The sequence below is a fragment of the Rattus norvegicus genome, chromosome 15, assembly GCF_021556685.1.
Source record: "Rattus norvegicus strain SHRSP/BbbUtx chromosome 15, alternate assembly SHRSP_T2T, whole genome shotgun sequence".
Lineage (NCBI taxonomy): Eukaryota > Metazoa > Chordata > Mammalia > Rodentia > Muridae > Rattus > Rattus norvegicus.
The window spans coordinates 28,634,757-28,654,769 of record NC_141548.1 but is presented as its reverse complement, the minus strand read 5'-3'; the positions used below and the strand labels follow the sequence as shown (position 1 = coordinate 28,654,769).

General features: G+C 50.8%; 1 protein-coding gene and 1 long non-coding RNA gene across 11 annotated transcripts in view; one reads left to right on the top strand and one right to left on the bottom strand.

The window, feature by feature from the left end:
• Window positions 1-20,013, bottom strand: part of Arhgef40 (Rho guanine nucleotide exchange factor 40) — a 23,747-nt gene extending 3,734 nt beyond the window's left edge. For 3 of the 10 annotated variants that reach the window (XM_087586092.1, XM_087586091.1, XM_087586093.1), the window contains exons 1-19: window positions 19,864-20,013; window positions 17,179-17,376; window positions 15,357-16,590; window positions 15,106-15,273; window positions 14,209-14,335; window positions 12,230-12,326; window positions 12,037-12,117; window positions 11,810-11,926; window positions 9,360-9,455; window positions 9,156-9,271; window positions 8,687-8,813; window positions 7,595-7,717; window positions 7,374-7,517; window positions 6,017-6,627; window positions 5,667-5,901; window positions 5,290-5,376; window positions 3,110-3,325; window positions 2,014-2,184; window positions 686-863 (exon numbers count right to left, since the gene is read on the bottom strand). In XM_087586092.1, coding sequence (XP_087442218.1) covers window positions 686-863; window positions 2,014-2,184; window positions 3,110-3,325; window positions 5,290-5,376; window positions 5,667-5,901; window positions 6,017-6,627; window positions 7,374-7,517; window positions 7,595-7,717; window positions 8,687-8,813; window positions 9,156-9,271; window positions 9,360-9,455; window positions 11,810-11,926; window positions 12,037-12,117; window positions 12,230-12,326; window positions 14,209-14,335; window positions 15,106-15,273; window positions 15,357-16,590; window positions 17,179-17,376; window positions 19,864-19,866 — 4,129 coding nt within the window. In that variant the 5' untranslated portion in view covers window positions 19,867-20,013. Of the gene's footprint in view, window positions 1-685; window positions 864-2,013; window positions 2,185-3,109; window positions 3,326-5,289; window positions 5,377-5,666; window positions 5,902-6,016; window positions 6,628-7,373; window positions 7,518-7,594; window positions 7,718-8,686; window positions 8,814-9,155; window positions 9,272-9,359; window positions 9,456-11,809; window positions 11,927-12,036; window positions 12,118-12,229; window positions 12,327-14,208; window positions 14,336-15,105; window positions 15,274-15,356; window positions 16,591-17,178; window positions 17,377-19,863 lie in introns of those variants that run through there. The other 7 variants (XM_087586094.1, XM_087586097.1, XM_087586095.1 and 4 more) reach the window with 4 other exon arrangements.
• LOC148000923 (uncharacterized) overlaps window positions 16,433-20,013 on the top strand; it is a 33,400-nt gene continuing 29,819 nt past the window's right edge. Inside the window, exon 1 of the long non-coding RNA XR_015638748.1 lies at window positions 16,433-16,782. This is a non-coding gene — a long non-coding RNA (uncharacterized LOC148000923). The remainder of the gene's footprint in view (window positions 16,783-20,013) is intronic.

Sequence of the window (20,013 nt, the reverse complement as noted above, 5' to 3'; positions counted from 1 at the left end):
ACACTCAGCTTGCCTTTAGCATGGATATTAAGAACAAGAGTTGTGGGGTTTTTTTGTTTGTTTGTTTGTTTGTTTGTTTTGCACATCTGTGTGGTTTGTAAAGTGCTTCCATGCATGTCAACCTACTCCGTCCTCCTCATCACTTTAAGCTGATGGAAATACTATGCAGTTTTCAGATGAATAGAATGATTCAGAGAATCAACACACACACACACACACACACAAATTGAAACCCAGTACTAACCTACAATAAAGAAAAGATAATTAGCCCAGGTCACACAGTAAGCAAGGGACAGCAGTTCTTAGACCCCAGTCCACCGAGGAGTTCTGCACCTCTTTTGTTCCTTGGAAGTTTCTAGCTTTCTCTTTTGTCTTAGCAATATCTTTTCAACCAGGCTTTGAGTCTGCACCCTCTCTCTTTGGTTTTTAAAGACAGATTTTCTCTGTGTAGCCCAGGCTGTCCTGGAACTCATTCTGTAGACCAGGCTGGCACTGACCTCAGAGGTCCACCTGCTTCTGCCTCCCAAGTGTTGGGATTAAAGGTGTGGGCCACCACTGCCTGGCTGAAACTTAAGAAATCTTTTCTATCTCCTATATGATTTCCCAAGCCATCTCCAAGCTCTCCAGAAAACCTTCTCCTGTAACTCTGATTCCAAGCAGAACATCCCTATGGCCTGCCCGTTACCCTTGTTGTGGGCTGCCTGTCTCCACAGAAGCTGGGCAATAGAACTTGTCCACTTGAGTTTAGTCTCTGGCGAAGTGGCCTGCAAAGTGTATGCTTCTCGTGCACGCCGTCGCCGAAACCACAGTTCGAAACAGAGTCCGCTGTCCCCGATGTTTTCTGTCAGCCCCATGTCAGCGGTCTGAGGAAGGGCAGAAGAGACTGGGTTATGAGGACGGAGGCGTCTCTCACTGGGTGGCACCACACTGGCAAGTGCTATGTTTAGCTTGGTTGATGTTCGGTAAACATTTGCTCAACGTTTGTCAGATACCAGGCAGGCAACGCTGCTTAACAGGCCTAAATGTACAGCGGGGAAACTGAGGCTCACTCAGACAGGAAGCGACATTCTCCAGAGTGTAGTAATATTAGCATGACTACGCTATTCCACCAGGGTGTGTGTGTGTGTGTGTGTGTGTGTGTGTGTGTGTGTGTGTGCCTATTTCCTCATACTCCAGGAACCAACTCAAAAGACATGTGTATACTCTCTTTTTTTTTTTCCCCTAGACAAGGTTCCCCTGTGTAGCCCTGGGTGTCCTGGAACTCACTCTACAGACCAGGCTGGTCTCAGGCTCAGAGATTCGCCTCCCAAATGCTGGGATTAAAGAGCACACTGCCACCCACCCTGGCAGATGTGTGTTCTTTTTTTTTTTTTTTTTTTTTTGGTTCTTTTTTTCGGAGCTGGGGACCGAACCCAGGGCCTTGCGCTTCCTAGGTAAGCGCTCTACCACTGAGCTAAATCCCCAGCCCCCAGATGTGTGTTCTTAACAGGAAGGTGTTTTTCCATCCTATTTAAAAATGCCCCCTTAGGGGGGCTGGAGAGATGGCTCAGCGGTTAAGAGCACTGACTACTCTTCCAGAGGTCCTGAGTTCAAATCCCAGCAACCACATGGTTGCTCACAACCATCTGTAATGAGATCTGATGCCCTCTTCTGGAGTGTCTGAAGACAGCTACAGTGTACTCATACATAATAAACAAATAAACCTTTAAAAAGCCTCCTTAGGGGTTGGGGATTTAGCTCAGTGGTAGAGCGCTTGCCTAGGAAGCGCAAGGCTCTGGGTTCGGTCCCCAGCTCCGAAAAAAAAGAAAAAAAAAGCCTCCTTAGTCTTCTGTAGGAATTATATAAAGACCCAAAGGGGTTCATGAACGACGGGGGTCTCTTTTACCTCCTAGCACCCCGAAGGTGATGACTGGAGGCCAAAACCTATTTTAGGTGATGAAGATTCTGAACCTGGTCTGAGGTTGAAGTTACAGAGCATTCTGAGTTCTCAAGGACCCACTCCGTGCGGCATACCTTGAAAGCCTGCTTGTAAACAAAGGTCTCGGATCCTCCTTCAGAACCCTTCGACTTGCTGAATAAGAGCAGGTCCTCGAAGAGAAAGACATGGCGTAGGCACTTTTTCCGGCCACAGATGACAGTGAAAGGGTCCCGATGCAGGAGCTGTCCCTGTTCTCTCAGATCTATCTGGAGAGAGAGAAGGAATGGTCAGTCTAGGGGGCCTTCTTGTGATGTTATGGTATGTAAAGGATTTAGAGGGAAGGGGCCTAACGGACTGTCTGCTGGCATGGTCAGGAAGTCAGCAAGGGCTTCCATACCCTATCCACCGTCTCTCCTGCACACAAGTCTAGTGGCACAGACTTTCTTACAAAGGTAAAAAATTGCACTGCAGAGTCGGTGCCCAGCCTGCCATGGGGAAGTCCGTGCACACCGGAGATGCAGAAGGAGAACCAGCAAAGAGCATGGGTGGGTCCACCTAGAGCGGCGGTTCTCAACCTTCTAACGCTTCAACCCTTTGATACAGTTCCTCGTGTTGTGGTGCCTCCCCACCCACAAACGATAAAACGATTTTTTTCCGGAGCTGGGGACCGAACCCAGGGCCTTGCGCTTGCTAGGCAAGCGCTTTACCACTGAGCTAAATCCCCAACCCCGATAAAACGATTTTTGTTGTTACTTCCTAACTGTAATTTTTGCTACAGTTATATACATCATAGTGTAAATGTCCGTGTCTTCTGATGGTCTTAGGCAACCCCTAAGGGTCTTTGGATCCTCCAAAGGGTAGAGACCCACAGGTTGAGAACTGCTGATCTAGAGGGAGTTCTGGATCTGGAATCAGTATGGGAAAGAGATTAGGTCGAGGAAACTACGGTAGGCCAGAGAGGTAGAGCAGACAGGGAATGAGAAGGATTAGGGATGGGACAGAAGAGCGCTGTGCAGATAGAAGAGCAGAGGATGTTGGACTGAACTTCTTATTTATAGACAAGGCAACAAAGGGCTAGTCAGAGCCTAGGGCCACTGACTTCGGCTCTGGTTCTGTGGCCACCAGCCCACACTTTCTAGGGCTGTAGTGCCACACAGTGTGAGCAAGCAGAGGTGGAGCCCAGGACCTTACCTCACAGCCTCGCACAGCTTCCACAGCGAGCAGATCTCTGCCTCGGGCCTCTTGTTCCTGGAGCAGCTGTACAGCAGCCCTGAGGGCCTGGCGTTCGGAGCTTAGCTCAGGCCCAGCTTCCCTCAGGAGCTCCTCCAGGAGCTGTGCGTACCGAGCTAGCTGTTCCAGAGGCTGCTGCAGGGCCCGGGGCAAGCAAGGGCTGCCCTCCATAGAACCCTAGGGTAGGACCAGAGCAGGGGATGAGAAGAAGGGTTGGGGCTGGTAGGAGCCAAAGTCCGAGGATAAGAGTGTGAGAGGCTGGGTACAGGCTTTGGGAAACAGAGGACCAAATACTCTTTTTTTTTTTTTTTTTTTGGTTCTTTTTTTCGGAGCTGGGGACCGAACCCAGGGCCTTGCGCTTCCTAGGCAAGCACTCTACCACTGAGCTAAATCCCCAGCCAAAGGCATCTTTTTTTTTTTTTTTCCCGGAGCTGAGGACCGAACCCAGGGCCTTGAGCTTGCTAGGCAAGTGCTCTACCACTGAGCCCGGACCAAATACTCTTAAAGGTAAAGAAAGGGGCCTGCAAGACTCAGTGGGTAACGGGGCTTCTTAGTCAGCCTGACAACCTGAGTTTCATTCTCAGGATCCACACTTCAGAAAGAACTGACGCATGCAGGTTGTCCTCTGACCTCTACATCTCTACATGGACACCACAGTGCGTGCATGTGTGTGTGTGTGTGTGTGTGTGTGTGTGTGTACATCTGTATATGTGTGTGTGCACATGTGTACACACATGTTCCAATAATAAAAGTGTAAAAAAAAGTTTTTTCCTTTTCCGTTTCTTTTTTTCTAAGAGAAAGAAAAAAGTAGAGGTAAGAGAGACAGCCCAGAACCTAAAGGAACTTGCCGGGCTGGAGAGATGGCTCAGAGGTTAAGAGCACTGGCTGCTCTTCCAGAGGTCCTGAGTTCAAATCCCCGCAACCACATGGTGGCTCACAACCATCTGTAATGAGATCTGATGCCCTCTTCTGGTGTGTCTGAAGACAGCTACAGTGTACTCATATATAATAAATAAAAAAATCTTAAAAAAAAAAAAAAGAAAAGAAAGGAACTTGCCACCAAGCTTGGGAATCAAGTTCCATCCCTGGGACCCAGGTGGTGGAAAGAGAACCAACTCCTGTGAGTTGTCCTGTGACTTCCCCACCTGTGACTTCCCCACCTGTGACTTCCCCACCTGTGACTTCCCTACCTGTGACTTGCAGCTCTCCTGTGCTGGAGGAGATCCCAGGTCATAGCAATGTAAGCCCTCTGGCTTTTACAGCCCTTTTCACATCTTTTCATATGAAACCCTTCGGTCCTTTTGCTCTCGGTTGGACATGGTGCATACTGCCCTTGCTTATCACATGCAGAAACAGAGAAGCCAAGGGGCTGGAGGGATGGCTCTGCGGTTAAGAGCACTTACAGCTCTTGCAGAGGACCCGGTTCAGTTCCCAGCACCCACACAGTGGCTCACGACTATCTGGGACTCCCGTTTCAGGTGATCTGTGTTCTCTTCTGGCCTCCTTGTGCACTAAGCACAGTCATAAAACACATACATACCTGCAGGCGAATAGTTACACACATAAAATAAAAATAAATAAATCTTAAAACGAGTGAGCAAGCAAGCAAACAAACGAAAACCCAACAACAAAACAAACAAAAAAGAGGCCCAAGGAATCAAGAGTTTCGCCCAGATTCCTTCCAGTGGGGGTTCTGGATAAGAGCCCGGCCTCTTCTGTGTCTCAGTGCAATGCTAGGAGACCCTCTTGATTCCCAGACAGCGATCTAGGAGGTTACCGGAGATTCCTGGAGAATGTTCCTGAGTTCATCCACGGAAGAATGTTTTCCCTGAGAGTTCAAGGTGAGGTGATTTCTTAGGTCTTCCTGGTCCTTTCTCCTAAAAACATTTTCTCATTCTACTTATATTTGTGTGTGTGTGTGTGTGTGTGGGTGTGTGTGTGTGTGCGCGTGCGCGTGCACGCAGGCGTGTGCCGACATAAACATACTTGCAGTCAGTCAGAGGACAACTAACCATCAGGAGTCAGTGCTTGCATTTTAGCGCGTTGCTTCTGGAACTCAATTATTGGTCTTGGTGGCAAGTGTCCTTACCTACTAAGCCATCCTGTCGACCCACTTTTCTAAGAGTTGAAGGAAAGTTTACCTTGACCGAGGGGGTGAGCGCAGTCAGACCACTCTCCAGTTTATGCCTGTGCTTCACGAACTGTGCATAGAGGTTGAACTGGTCCCCCTGTGCCAGCAAGGAAGAGATAGTGAGTGTCGCTGGCTGGCGAGGGATCTAAATGTCTTCTCCCATCCCCACTAACCAAGGAGGGAGAAGCAGAAGGCACTCTGCCTGCCAAGGACTAGAATGGTCCTTTGAAGAGACAGTGAAGTCCACACAACACTTGAGGACAAGTAACACAAGGGCCAAGGTAAGGTACGGGGCCCTCGGGACTTCTCAAGTGGGAGAGGGTAGCGGGCAGCAGCAGTGGCGGGATGGTGGCTAGGGCAGAACACCGGAAGTGGCGCATTGCTCACATGGCGGAGGAAGCAGGCCCCAATGCGCAGAGGGTGGGCGGTGCAGCCCTGAAGCTCTTGTAGAAAGTGGGTCCCGTGGAAGCTGCGAAGCCTCTCTCGGACACTCAGGGCTGCAGCCCAGGTGCAGCGAAGCCCAGGAGTTAGCTCAGGCCCAGGCGGTGGCACTGGCTCATTCAGGGTGGTTATATATTCCTGTTCACAGTCAATCAGTTCAGACACTAGACGCTGCTGGGCACTGTGGGTACAGCCAGAGTAGCAGAGGTGTCACTGGCATGGGAAGGAATCACTACCCCCAATAGTGTAATGTCCTTTCCGCCTGCCTGTTCGAAACAATTGGTCTGAACTCTCACCTGATGCTTCGTTTCCGTTCCATTCGAGGGGTACCTATTCCCCAGGGTCCATCTGGCCCTCCAGCCCGGCCCAATAGCACGTGTTCGCGGGGTGAACATGTCCTATCTACCACTTCAGTACTGGTGACCTCCAGTCCTCGGATCAGCACAGCCCTTGGGGGTCTTCCATCTGCTTCTGGAGCTAACTCAAGGCCTTCTTCCTCATAGTCCTCTCCACATGGGGTCAGAGAGCAATGTGATGGGGCTGCCCGTGGCCCAGGGCTGCTGGGAAGCAGGAGGGAACTGAGGCTGGGCGAAGGGCTATGGGCTCCGTGCTGGGCCCCTGCGCTGCTGGCACTGTCTGCCCGACGTCGTCGGTGGCTTCTAGGACTGGCTTCCTCTCCCAGCTGCTGCTGAATCCTCCTTTCCAGCTCTTGGCAGCGTGCCCGACATCGGCCCCACTCTCGAAGGGCTGCGGGGCTACCCAAGTCTAGGGCCAGGGCTCGCATCTCTTGGAAGGTGCCTGCACTGGGCTCTGGGGCCCTTCGCAGGGCTAGGGCTGCCAGTACAGCTTCACGGCCAGGCCCAGCTCCTGCCAGCCGAGCACAGCCTTCATCTACCCATTCGTGTGCCTACAAAAACCAAACGAGTCGGAGGTAGAGAAAAAAGGTGAGGACACACGCCACGTCCAAACACATATTCCATTCCCAATGGCTTCCCAGGAGCAACACCTTCCCGCTCTTCCCCTGCCCCAGCATCCCAGTATACGCATGCTATTTGGAGATGGCATGGGCACATATATACAGCATGGAGTCAGGTTTGTAGTAAGCTGTTGCAAGTAGGGCTTTATCTAACTTTCACAGCACATGTGTAAATGCCTACAGAGGACCTTCCTCAGGGTTAAGGTCATTCAGCCTGGGTATGCTAAAAGTCCAAGCTGAGAAGATGGGCTTCCAAGGTACCACTCTTCTTTCTTTCTTTCTTTCTCTCTTTCTTTCTCTTTCTCTCTCTCTTCTTTTTTTTCCCTTTTTTTTTCGGAGCTGGGGACCGAACCCAGGGCCTTGCGCTTGCTAGGCAAGTGCTCTACCACTGAGCTAAATCCCCAACCCCTCTCTCTCTCTTCTTAAGATTTATTTATTATGAATACAGTGTTCTGCCTGCATGTGTGCCTGCAGCCCAGAAGAGGGCACCAGATCCCATTATAGATGGTTGTGAGCCACCATGTGGTTGCTGGGATTTGAACTCAGGACCTCTAGAAGAGCAGCGGGTGCTCTTAACCACTGAGCCGTCTCTCCAGCCCCACGTTACCACTCTTAACAACTGCCTGACCAACCACTCCAAGCTGAAGAGTCAGCTCAGAAGGATGTTCTGTACCCACCTGCTGGAAGAAACGCTGTAGCCTCAGGGCCCGATGGAGGCCACTCTCCACCTGCTCCAGCCGTTGTTCAAAGATATCTAGAACTTTCTGGGACGTGATGTCTTCCTCCAGAGCCAATGCTTCCCGGGCTTGGACTAGGCGCTCCTGAAGAAAGGCTGTGTTCACACTTGAGTTTTTTTCCCCCAGTGACACCTCCACTCCCATCTCCTCTCTGTCCTTACCTGCACCTCAGTGCTAAACGCTCGGAATCGAAGTTCTGTCTCTTGTAAGACTGACAGGGAGTTCCCAGGTATGGTGAAGCTGGCCAGCTGCTCTTCCCCTGGGCCAGACAGCCACTGCAGCACCTGAGAGAGAGAAGAAGTCTGTGAGGATGGGGGGAGTCTGTGTGGTGGTCAGGCTAAGGCTCACTCGGCCGACACCACCCTGATGCACAGGAGTGTGGTCCTCTTGGTCTCACTGGTGCTGTGGGATTGATAACAACGGATGATAACTGTTCGTTCCCTCAGGATTAAATGAGAAACTGGTATGTCGTCTCTGGTAAAACGCCACAAGAAGCAGAGCTTGCGGCAGGATGAGGAGACAGATAAAACTGATACGAACGAAAGGCAGGAGGACGAAAGTTCCTCAGATAACAGGACCAAGAGGAATTCCACAGTCACTGAGCCCGACTGAGGAGTGGGCAGGAGACCTAGGCTCCAAGCCCGAAGGACAGCCCACGAGATGGTGCGTATGTGTGAGTGGGTATCCACTTCCACCTTCTTATGTACAACTGGATGGAATCTCCGACTTGTTCTGAAACGTTTGGCTAATTCTTTCCTCTGAAGAAAGTCTGGAAGCTGGGGTGGAGCAGCTAGAAGATGAGAAGTCTCAGAACGTTCCAAAAGTCCGGTGCCAGCAACAGCCACTTCTGAGCTCTGTGCTGAATTCACTTCTCATCCTGCCCACCTGTGTGCTGTACTTAACTGTCACTCAGCAGCAGCGTCTCTGGCCTAGCAGAGCTAGATCTCAAAGCGAAGCACTTTAAACCCTAAAATTCTGTTCTTAAAATAGGGTTTTAAACGGGTGGAGACGGCTACTCAATAGAGACGCCCCACCCCCCACCCCTGATAGAACAGCAGAAGCTGAGAGGCAACTTCTCCAGAACGCAAAGCCCTGGCTCCCCTGTAGCGCTGACTTTGAGATGACCCTTCTCACTCTAGGAGCGGGAGGACAGAAGCTGGAAGGGTGCGTGGTCCACGCTTAGTACGAACAGGGATGCTCATAAGCAGAGGCTAGACTCCCAGGCTGTGTCAGGGTGATGGGGGTCTCCTCACCTCCTGGACTTGGCGTAGGCGTTGGCGTTGTTCCTGCTGCTGCACCCGTAGGTTGGACAGACGCACGAGCTGGTGAATGGCCTCATCTACTTCCTGGTATAGCACAGCTGGGCCTGGGCCCTCTAGCCTGGGGAAAGCAAGGTGATTGAGCCTCTGCCCTGGCCAGGCTTTCAGCTCCGTCTTTGTACCCTCAGGGATGCAAACATCAGAGGTGTCATGGCACTGGGAATCAGACTCGTACCGTAACCTCCCTTACTGAATTAGCCTGGCTGAGATATTTAGCATCTTTCATCCTCCGCGTCCTCATTTCTAATCATAACTAGCACACGGGGAAGTTGTGGGGGTTATGAGCGTAAAGGCACCGTATCGTGTCCAGCTCAATTAGAGTAAGGATTATCTGTCACTTAAGGTTTAACACGGCTCTCTGCGGACTCCCTCCCACTTGCTTCTGCACACCCATCTCTCTCACTTGCTGCTATGCGTGGAGCGCAGGCGCATCAGGATGGCTCCTCCGTTCCTCTGTAGCGCCGTCAGCCGAGGATCTGCCAGCACCTTTTGCAGGGGCTCAGGCATTCCCACCGACTCCTGGGGACAATGAAACCTTTTGAGTTCCACCAGAGAATGCCCACCCCAGTCCCTTTTACATCCCCCGTTATTCCACGTCACTCCTTACCTCTTCTTTGGATTCTGCCGCTCCCTCGAGCTCCTCAATGGCCTGCCGAACAGAGGTCAGCACACCTTGGCACAAGGTGCACAGCCTTGCCACCTCCTGAAACCCACATGGAGAGACAGAGTTAAGGGATGGGGTCCAGGGTAAGAAATATTCTGGTGTGACCCAGGCTTTTAATCCCAGCACTCAGAAGCTCTATGAGTTTGATGCTAGTCCGGTCTACAAAGTGAGGTCCACGACGGCTAGGGCTATGAAGAGAGACCCTGTCTCAAAACCAACCAACCAAAAAAACAAACAAACGGGGTTGGGGATTTAGCTCAGCGGTAGAGCACTTGCCTAGCAAGCGCAAGGCCCTGGGTTCAGTCCCCAGCTCCGAAAAAAAGAAAAGAAAAACAAACAAACAAACAAACAAACAAACAAGCAAACAAGAAAATGGAAGCAAGCAAGCTGGCCACAGGATGGAGATGGGAATCCTGGAGACTTGTGTGGAAATAACGCTGGGGTCAGTTGCTGGTTTTCTTGCTCTCAAGTTATATAGTATTGAGCAAACTTATAAACCCTAAAACTCATTTTACTCAACAGCAAAGAGTAGGTTTTGTTAATTTTAAGGAAATGATGTTGGCCTGGTACCAAGCACGGCTGAGGCAATACAGCTCTGTGTGAGCTTCCCTCACATCTCTTGCCTCTGGTCTTCACTCTGAAGACCTCTTTCTGCCTCCCCTTCCTCTGCTTTTCCTCTGATACACATCCATGCTAAGAAACCCTGTTTGTATCCATCTGTTCTTGTGTTCATTCTCCTTCTATTCTGAAATACTCACATTTGGAATCATGGGAGCGTGAAGGTGAATACAGAGGCCACCTAGAGACCATGCACAATTGGTATATCATTTGACAGTGAAAGATCCTGCATGCTGTGGATACTGGTGTAGTGAGCAGGCACAGAAAGGGGCACCATCTCCAGAAGTGAGGTAAAGAGACTTGCAAGGCCACATGGAACCAACTTCTCAACTCTCAGAACTTTCTAGAAACCCATGGAACTATCGCGAACACCTTTCTACTTGTTTCATGATATCTTGGTATCTCCCACTAGCAAGCATACATTACTTAATGTCAAGTTAAGAATTTGATGTACTTGGGGGGGGGCTAGGGAGCTGGAGAGATGGCCCAGTAGTTATGAGCATGTGTTACTCTACATGAGGACCCAAGTTTGATTCCCAGCACTCACAAGTAGCTGACAACTGCCTGTAACTCCAGATTCACGGGCTCTAATGCCTCTGGCCTCCAAGGACACCCACACACATGGCATTCACTCAAATAGACACACACACACACACACACACACGCGCGCGTGTGCATGCTTAAAAATAAAATAAATCTTTAAAAAAATTTAAAAAGAATTAGGGGCTGGGGATTTAGCTCAGTGGTAGAGCACTTACCTAGGAAGTGCAAGGCCCTGGGTTCGGTCCCCAGCTCCGAAAAAAAAAAAAAAAAAAAAAAAAGAACCAAAAAAAAAAAAAAAATTAAAAAGAATTAAAAAATTTGGGTGGTAGCTGGAAAGAAGGTTCACGCATTAAGAGCCCTTGTTCTAACTGTGTGGTGGCAGCCCATAGTTTTTCTTTTCTTTTCTTTTCTTTTCTTTCTTTTTTTTTTTTTGGAGCTGGAGACCGAACCCAGGGCCTTGCGCTCGCTAGGCAAGCGCTCTACCGCTGAGCTAAATCCCCAACCCCCCAGCCCATGGTTTTAATCTCAGTGCTCGGAGGCAGAGGCAAGTAGATCTTTATAAGTTCGAGGCCAGCCTGCTCTACAGAGCTAGTTCTAGGAGGCAGCCAGGTCTACACAGAGAAATTCTGTTGAAGGAGGAGGAGGAGGAGGAGGGAGAGGAGGAGGAGGAGGAGGAGGAGCAGGGGGGAACACTTGTTGCCCTTGTAGAGGCCCATATCTTTTTTTTTTAAGATTTATTTATTTATTATATATAAGCACACTGTCGCTGTCTTCAGACACACCAGAAGAGGGCATCAGATCTCATTATGGATGGTTGTGAGCCACCACGTGGTTGCTGGGAATTGAACTCAGGACCTCTGGAAGAGCAGTCAGTGCTCTTAACCACTGAGCCATCTCTCCAGCCCCCTAGAGGCCCATATCTTATGACCTTCTGTAATTCCAGGGGATCTGATTCTTCTTTTAACTTCCAGGGCAACACACACAAGTGCAAAGTACATACATACATTCAGGAAAAACATTAATATGCAATAAATAAAAAAATTAACAATTATTTTCCATCTTCCCAATGGCCAACATTTGCTCCCAGTTCACGAGTCAGAACTCTTTTCTGAACCAAATGGAACTGCATCTTTCCCAGCCCCATGGTTATGTTAGTGTCTGTCTCTTCTCCTAGACAGTCCTGAGCTGGGTCCTTTCCAGCTCCCAGGACCCTAGGTGCTGAAAGAGTTTACCTGATGTATCTCTGCCCAGTGGTTGGGGGAGAGGTCCCTGTGACCTCCTAAGTCCCACTGTAGCTCCTCTGGCTTGGCCACTCTTTTCAGATCCTTCTCTGACAGCAACTCAGCTCCCTACAGACATGAAAACAGAGGAGTTTTCTGCACGGGTGATTCAGACTAATCTGCGAGATCAGCAAGGTTTCCCTCCCCTCTCCATCACTAATAGGTGGGAGACAACCTACCTGAAAGCCACAGAGTTCTTCTGGAGGGTCTTCATGAGTGAGGATCAGCAGTCTCTGAATGAACGGAGGGTCGCCTGAGTCCTAAGGGCAAAGAAGAATATCCCTACACTTGGACAGTTGAATGACCTGGAATGGCTGCCACTGGGGAAAAGTGAGAATCTAGGGGACAAGACTCACTCAAGTAGTTGATTACCTGAAGCTGACTCAAGGCAGGAAGAAGTGCTGGAGGCAGTGGGGGCACCTTGCGAAGGTCAAGGAGGATGGTCAGCCCCAATAATTGCAGATCAGGCCTGTGGAGGCAAGGATAGCCAAAGGTGTGTGTGTGTGTGTGTGTGTGCGCGCGCGCGCGCGTACACACGTGCACACATGCATGAGACAACGAAGAGAAGCCAAAGAAGAATACAGATCTTGGGGTATAGAGCTAAACAAAACATTCTCAGCAGAGGAATATCAAATGGCCAAATAGCACCTAAAGGAATGTTCAACATCCTTAGTCATCAGGGAAATGCAAATCAAAACAACCCTGAGACTTCACCTCACACCAGTGAGAATGGCTAAGATAAAAAACTCAGGGGACAGCAGATGCTGGCAAGGATGTGGAGAAAGAGGAACACTCCTCCATTGTTGGTGGGATTACAAGCTGGTACAACCACTTTGGAACTCAGTCTGGAGGTTCCTCTGAAAATTGGACATTGAACTACCTGAGGACCCAGCTATACCACTCCTGGGCATATACCCAAAAGATGCTCCAACATACAACAAAGACACGTGCTCCACTATGTTCATAGCAACCTTATTTATAATAGCCAGAAGCTGGAAAGGACCCAGATGCCCTTCAACAGAGGAATGAATTAAAAAACTGTGGTACATCTACACAATGGAGTACTACTCAGCTATCAAAAACAATGACTTCATGAAATTCATAGGCAAATAGAATGAATTAGAAAATATCATCCTGAGTGAGATAACCCAATCACAGAAAAACACACTTGGTATGTATTCATTGATAAGTGGATATTGATAAGCTCGAATTACCCAAGATGCAATCCACAGACCACAGGAAACTCAAGAAGAAGGATGACTAAATGCGGATGCTCCCACTCCTCAAAAGGGGAAAAAATATCCATAGGAGGGGATATGGAAGCAAAGTTTAGAGCAGCGACTCAAGGAATGGCCATTCAGAGCCTGTCCCACATGTGGCTCATATATATACAGAGACAAAAACTAGATAAGATTGATGAAGCTAAAAAATGCATGCTGAAAGGGACTGGATATAGATCTCTCCTGAGAGACACATCCAGAGCATGTCCAATACAGAGGTCAATGCTAGCAGCAAACCACTGAACTGAGAACAGGACCCCCTTGGGGGGAATTAGAGGAAGGATTGAAAGAGTTGAAGGAGCTTGCTACCCCATAAAAACAACAATGCCAACCAACCAGAGCTTCCAGGGACTAAACCACTACCAAAAGACTATACATGGACTGACCCAGGGCTCCAACTGCATATGTAGCAGAGAATAGTCTTGTTGGGGCACCAGTGGAAGGGGAAGCTCTTGGTCCTGCCAAGGTTGGATCCCCAGTGCCGGGGAATATGGGGGGCAGTAAGGGGAGTGTATGGGAGAATACCTGTGTGGGGAAGGGGGAGGGGAGGGGATGGTGGCTTATGGACAGGAAACTGGGAAGGGGAATAACATTTGAAATGTAAGTAAAGAAATATATCTAATAAAAATATTAAAAAAAATACAGATCTTCTGGCTAGCACTAACAGGCTTTGGAAGTTAGTAACACCATATTTGGGAAGCAATGAGCAAACAGTCAATGTCTGGGCCACGCGCCCAATAGGCAAGTTAACAATCAAGAGCCTACACTGACATGGCTATTGGGTCAGGGGGCTAGAACTCTACGTGCTATAATGGCATAGATTCAAGGCCATAGCACTTGTCAATAGGTACTCAGTGTACACAAAGTGTTTGTTGGATAAATAGATATAGAGAATCAGCAGGGTTGACTTTAAAGGTCATAAAAGATATCTTAAAAGTCAGATTTGAAGGGCCAAGGTCAAGGGCTTGAAAATCTGAGGGTTGAAATAGCAGGCCAAGGTCTTTCAAAGGGAAGCAGGTTGTCCTGACTCTGCACATGAATGCCCAGGGTACCCATGCCTGTGATGCTTACCTAAGCAGTGAGTGGAGATAGCGAAGAGCAGTGCTCAGTGTCTCTTGGGAGGGTGAGGGCTCCTCAGGAAGGCATGGAGGTGGAGGCGTAATCCTCAGCAGAGCTCTCCCAGTCTGATCTACCCCTCCTGAAGACAGAAAGTGGCCAGGCTGTCCTGGCTGGGATCAATCTTTGACCACTTTCCCTCCCTTCCACCTTTCCCTTCCTCCCAAGTCCACTTCACTTTTCCAAAACCCCTTCCCACCTACCCTGTGTGTGTGTTTAACATGTCCTTGTTTGTGCGTATACATGTATACACGCATGTAGAGGCCAGAGGTCATTGTAAGATGTCTTTCTCAATCACCCCTCCCCCATTTTTTGTTTTTGTTTTTTTTCAAGACAGTATCTTTCTGTGTAGCTTTGGCTGTCCTGGAACTTACTCTGTAGACTATGCTGGCCTCGAACCCAGAGATCTGCCTGCCTCTACTTCTTGAGTGCTGGTATTAAAGGTGTTGTTCATATCCCCCACCCCCACCCCCACTGCCCAGCTACCACCTTTTTATTTTTTTTAAAGACACAGTTTCTCACTGGATCTGGAGAAGCTCTGGTTCAGCTAGACTGGCTGGCCAATGAGTACAAGACATCCACCGGTCTCAGCCTTCCCTTTTTTCCCAGTTTTGGGGTTACTGGGTCCACTCTTTTTTTTTTCTTTCTTTCTTTTTTTCGGAGCTGGGGACCGAACCCAGGGCCTTGCGCTTGCTAGGCAAGCGCTCTACCACTGAGCTAAATCCCCAACCCCACTGGGTCCATTCTTATGTGGACGCCAAGGATCTGAACTCAGTCCTGGAGCTTACGAATCAGGCACTTTGCCGACTGAGTCGTCTGCCCAGCCCCTTCTATTCACGGATGCTCACTGACCAGTCAAAATGAAGAATCCAGATGACATCAAGTCCCAAACTATAAGTGGGTCATCCGAAGCAGAAACTGGGGGAGTTTCTTCTGGGATGCTGTCTTCTTTTACGTCCTGCACAGTCTCCAGGGGCTGTGTTGGAGGCTCAGATGGGAACCATTCAGGACCTGTGGATCCTGTGCAGACAGATGTAGGATTACTCTGCTCTGTTCCCAGTCTACTCCAGTCCCCTCCCTTGGTCCTTGCCCCTGGATCTCACCTGCCGTACACTCCGGGGGCAACTCCTCTTTCTCACTCTCTCTATTCCCCTCTTCTGGAGGCTCATAGTCTTCTGGGGGTGCAGGCTCTTTTTCATCTGCTGGCTTGAGTTCCTCTTTTGATTCAGACTCTGGCTTCCCAGAATCCTCTTTCTCCTTAACCAGGCTGCATTCTACAGGTTCCTGTTCACTGGGTGAGGGCAGACTAAGGACTTCCGGCTGTCTAGTCTCTTCTTTGTCCCGGGGGCTGAGTGGGGTACTCTCCCCTCCCCGACTTACAGCACCTCTGCCCGCAGCTCGCTTCTTCCTTCTGTTTCCTTTGCCGGTTCTTCGAGGGGTATCAGGTGGTCCTTCAGTCCCCTGGCCCACTCCTCCCACAGCCTCCCCTGACAGAAGGCAGGATTCAGAGGCTTCTCCTGAAGCCTCTGCCGGGGGCTCAGGTGCCTCGAGGACTGCTGCATCTGGGTCTGCCTCAGCCCCTGAAGGGGAGTCCGAAGAGGCTCCGGTGCTACTACCCTCACCAGGTGGGCGTGTCCCATCCTGATCCCGAGACCCCGGGCCTTTCTGATTCATCCATGCCCTGTGTCTCCGGTGCCTACCCTTCCCTCCAGTGGTCTTACGAGCCGGTACTGTGCGAGTCCTGGAGAGGCCTGAGGCCTCAGCATCTATGGGGCTTCCCCTCACAGGCAGCGTCACTTCCAACAGCTCGACGTATTCACCTTCTGGACCTTCTGCAGGAGCATTGTGTCCATCCCCAGGACTCCGGGTACCAAGTACCTCCTCAGGGAGTGGAGAGCTAGGAAGCCCCGGAGGTCCAGAGGGCAGTTCTGGAGGCAATGTGCTTGGCTGATGTCCCACCATGAGGCCCTCTTTGTGCACAAATCTTGGGCAGACGAGCTCAGCCCAGGGTAGCCGCTGAATTCCAGAGGGTGCAGACAGAAGGCAGGTGCTGAGACGCCCTGTTGGCCGGTCCTTGTTAATGCCTTGTAGCCACTCGGGTGTGAATAGGTAGGCACAGGCTTCATTGGGCACTGGGAGCTCCTGTACCCGCCCACCTCCTGGCGCCAGACATTTCAGTGCCAGACGGGGTGCTTGGGCTGCAGAAGGCACTACCTGCAGGTAGAAGTCTCCGGGACGCAGCAGCTGCCAGGGAAGGGCCGCTAGCTGCACCACCACTTGCTCGTGCAAGCAGAGTGGCCAGCCCTCGTGGAAGAAGAGGAATCCACTATACTGGGCCTGGAGAGAGAAATGAGAGGCTGAAGAAAACCAGCAGGAGGGGGCTGTGAGAAGAATCGCACAGTAGGAAGGACTGGCCTTCTGTCAGGTGGGTTAAAACCCCCAGGGGACAGGAAAGGAAGACCAGACGAAAGACCCGGATGCTTTGGTGGAAGAAGCTTTCCTAGAAAGCTAGTTTGTCTGTGTGGGAAGGTAAGAACCCCAGTCATCACAGAGATCTGCTCAATCTATGCCACTGCCTTGGCGGAATCAAAGACAGTTACGCTGGTCTTTCTATCTGTAGAAATGGAGAATCTTTTCTGAATCGCAGCGTCTGAGTCTGAGGCAGTGTTTTAAGATATCCGCGAGGAGACAATATTTGAAACTTGTTCTGGAAAAGTCAGGGTCTCTTGGGGGGGGGGCATATGTGTTAAGGGGCAATATTAAAGGGAAATGAATGCCTCTGAATATTGTTAGTATTTGAGTAGTCACAATCACGGGAGGTCAGCAAATGAGAACTAAGGGCTCCTGTGGAGAACAGCATTGGAAAGACTGTGTCTCTAACTGGGAGGAAATTAGCCTGGCAGAAAAGGGTGGACAGCCACTCACACAGGCTTCCTGCTGGACCTTGGCAAGCAGGTGTTTAGCGGGTACCAGGAAGTCCAGCGTGTACCTCAGCGCATCCTCCTGATATGTCCTCTCCACCACCTGGAACACCTGGCCCAACAGGGTTGGGGCTGTGGCTTCAAAGGGTGGGTACAAGGCAGCGAGCGTGCTCTGCACACAGTCCTCCACTGGTTCAGGCTCCTGGTAGAGACAATACCAAGTTATAGACACCTAGGCATTCTAAGCATGGCTCCTTGGGAGGTAGCTGGTCTGCAGACAGCTTTTGTCCCATATCGTATGTGCACAGTGAGTAATCACAAAACGCTGGCTGAATGAGGCAAAGGCTAGGAAGGAGGGGCCTGGCCAGTGAGTACACAGGGGCTTACTGTGGCTGCAGGTTTAAGCTTTGAGACCTTGGCTTTAGTGATCCAGGAAGAATTTATTATAAATGACTCAGTTCAGGGTTGTGAATTGAGGTGACTGGACTCCAGGAGAAAAGAGACAGGCTGGGCTTGTCTGATGATTAAGAATTCCAGGTTGTGGGGCTGGGGATTTAGCTCAGTGGTAGAGCGCTTACCTAGGAAGCGCAAGGCCCTGGGTTCGGTCCTCAGCTCAAAAAAAAAAAAAAGAATTCTGATAGATGGGGTGGGGTATGGGGTTTCTACACAGTCATCTTGCCAATAGATCCTCCCAGAGCTCACCATCCAGATACCTTTATTATAAGTGAAGGTATACCCACTCACAGACTACTGTGGTGGTAGTATCCTAGAGGTGGTTGGCTGGTGGGTGGGAAGAAAGAAGACTGTGGCTATCTCGGGTCTTTATAGAATCTCTTTCTTCCATTCCCAGAACCTGTGGGATTGTGGGATTGGCTACAATGGATTGGGCGGAGCCATTTGAAAGAAGATAAAGACATACCCAAAATTCTTGGAGAGGAGAGGATGTGGTCTGATGCTATGTATTCCTGCTGGTTTCTTTTTCTAGTTCCAGAAGGTTCTGTCTGATAAGGTGGACCCGCTGTCTGAAAGACTAAGCCGCGTCCCATTCTGACCACCTCCCTAAGTGAATCATTCACGGGCTACCTTTCTTCACCTCGCTTCCTAAATAACAGCTCTTGGGGTCTATTTCTTTGCAAGTACGTATATGTCTCAAGATGGCTTTTTTTTTTAGTTCCTTTTACCAGAAGTCTTGAGTAAATGAGGAAAGTACTCTGTAGTATTTACCTCTCTACCTCTCTTTGCATTTATTATTAGTTCTCTACCCATTGTAGACGGTCCTGCTTTCACCCCAAGACAAAAATTACTTATTTTACTCTCAAATCTCTCCAGCCAGAGTTGCTTAATCCAGGCTGTTTGGGAAGATTAGGGTATTCAGACACTCCAGAGACCAGCATTCTGTCTTATCAGCGCACAGACTTGGCTCCAAGGTGTGGGCGAGCAGACAGACCCTCAGTGTTCTCAGGACTGTGTACGTGGGTGGGAAGAAGGGTAGGGGTGAGGTTGAGTGGGCCCGAGCTCTGAAGTTAGGATCTGGGGAGCTACTGCTTGAGCAGCGAAGCAGCTGCAACCCATTAGGGGCGGTGAGCTCATGGCTGAACAAGAGTCCCAGCCACAGGAAACGGCCTCGGCAGGAGGGGAGGAGGGGTCTGGAGCAGGCGGAGGTGGGCAGGAGCCCAAGACACCAGGCCTCTGGTCGGCTGGGACCAAAAGGCGAGTGAGACTGAGTCAGCGCTCACTGGCCTAGTTCCTGTCTTGCTTCCAGCCCTCTGAGCAGGGTGATGCTTCCCAGGCTCTCCGTAGGCATTGCCCTGGCAGGGCCTCTCCCCCTCCTCCACGCTGCAATGAGCATTATAAGCTGCACCGCCTGGGCAGTGGGCGCCCTCGCCGCAGTACTCCATCGTACTTCTGGCTGGAAAGTTCCCGGCTGAATGTTCACTCGCGTTGACACGGGCTTCTGGTACCCTGAGTTGCTGCTCTCGGAGCCTCTACTTCGTGCACAGGATTCCATCCAGCTCCCTCCCTGCAGCGGTAGTGCTCTGAGGCAGGCTTTAGTTCCCTGCAGCTGCCTTGGGGAACTTTGTCCCAAAAACTATGGTTTTGGCTCTGGCAACGTCACGCCCATTGGCACAGCGGAACACCCCCTACCCACCCTCAAACAGCCCCCTTTCTGTGAGGGAATTTCCCTTTGGACATGCCCTTTGGCCCTAGCCCAGCCACAGCTGTGGCTAGTCCCTCAGGGCCGGATGGGTGGGCCCATCTCACCGGGTTTGGGGACAGGGATGGAAAATGGTGGTTCCAGGCAGGTCAGTTCTCATGACCCAGGACAGTGCCCTTTCCAGGTCTGCCGCCAGACCAACTCTCAGAGGGTCTCCAGGAGTAAAAAACTGGGATAGGGAGGGGGAGAGAAAACTCAGCAAAAGAAGACTGAGCAGGACCAAGAAGACCGGGGATGGGATGTGTGCAAAGACCATCGAAGGATGGGGAGGTGGCACAGAAGAAAGAAAGGGTCACGGTAGGGACTGGGCAGGCAGCAGGACTGCAGATCGAAGAAAAGAAGAGGGGGGATGGGAGGGTGGAGAGTCTTCGAAGCGCCGAGCAGCTCTAGGCGGGCACAGGAGGCACGGGGCTGGGGGCCCGGAGCGGGCTGCGCGAAGGCCGAGGGGACACCGGGGTGATTCGCGGGACTCACCATGGCTCGGCGTCGGGAGGTGTCCCACTCTTGGGCGGGCGGGGCGGGTGAGCCACCGCCTCCCTCCGGGCGCTCAGTCTCGCCGGGTCTAGCTGCAGGACAGCTCGCGCTGCGACCGCGGCTCTCCCAGCTCGCTCCGGAGCCCAGGCC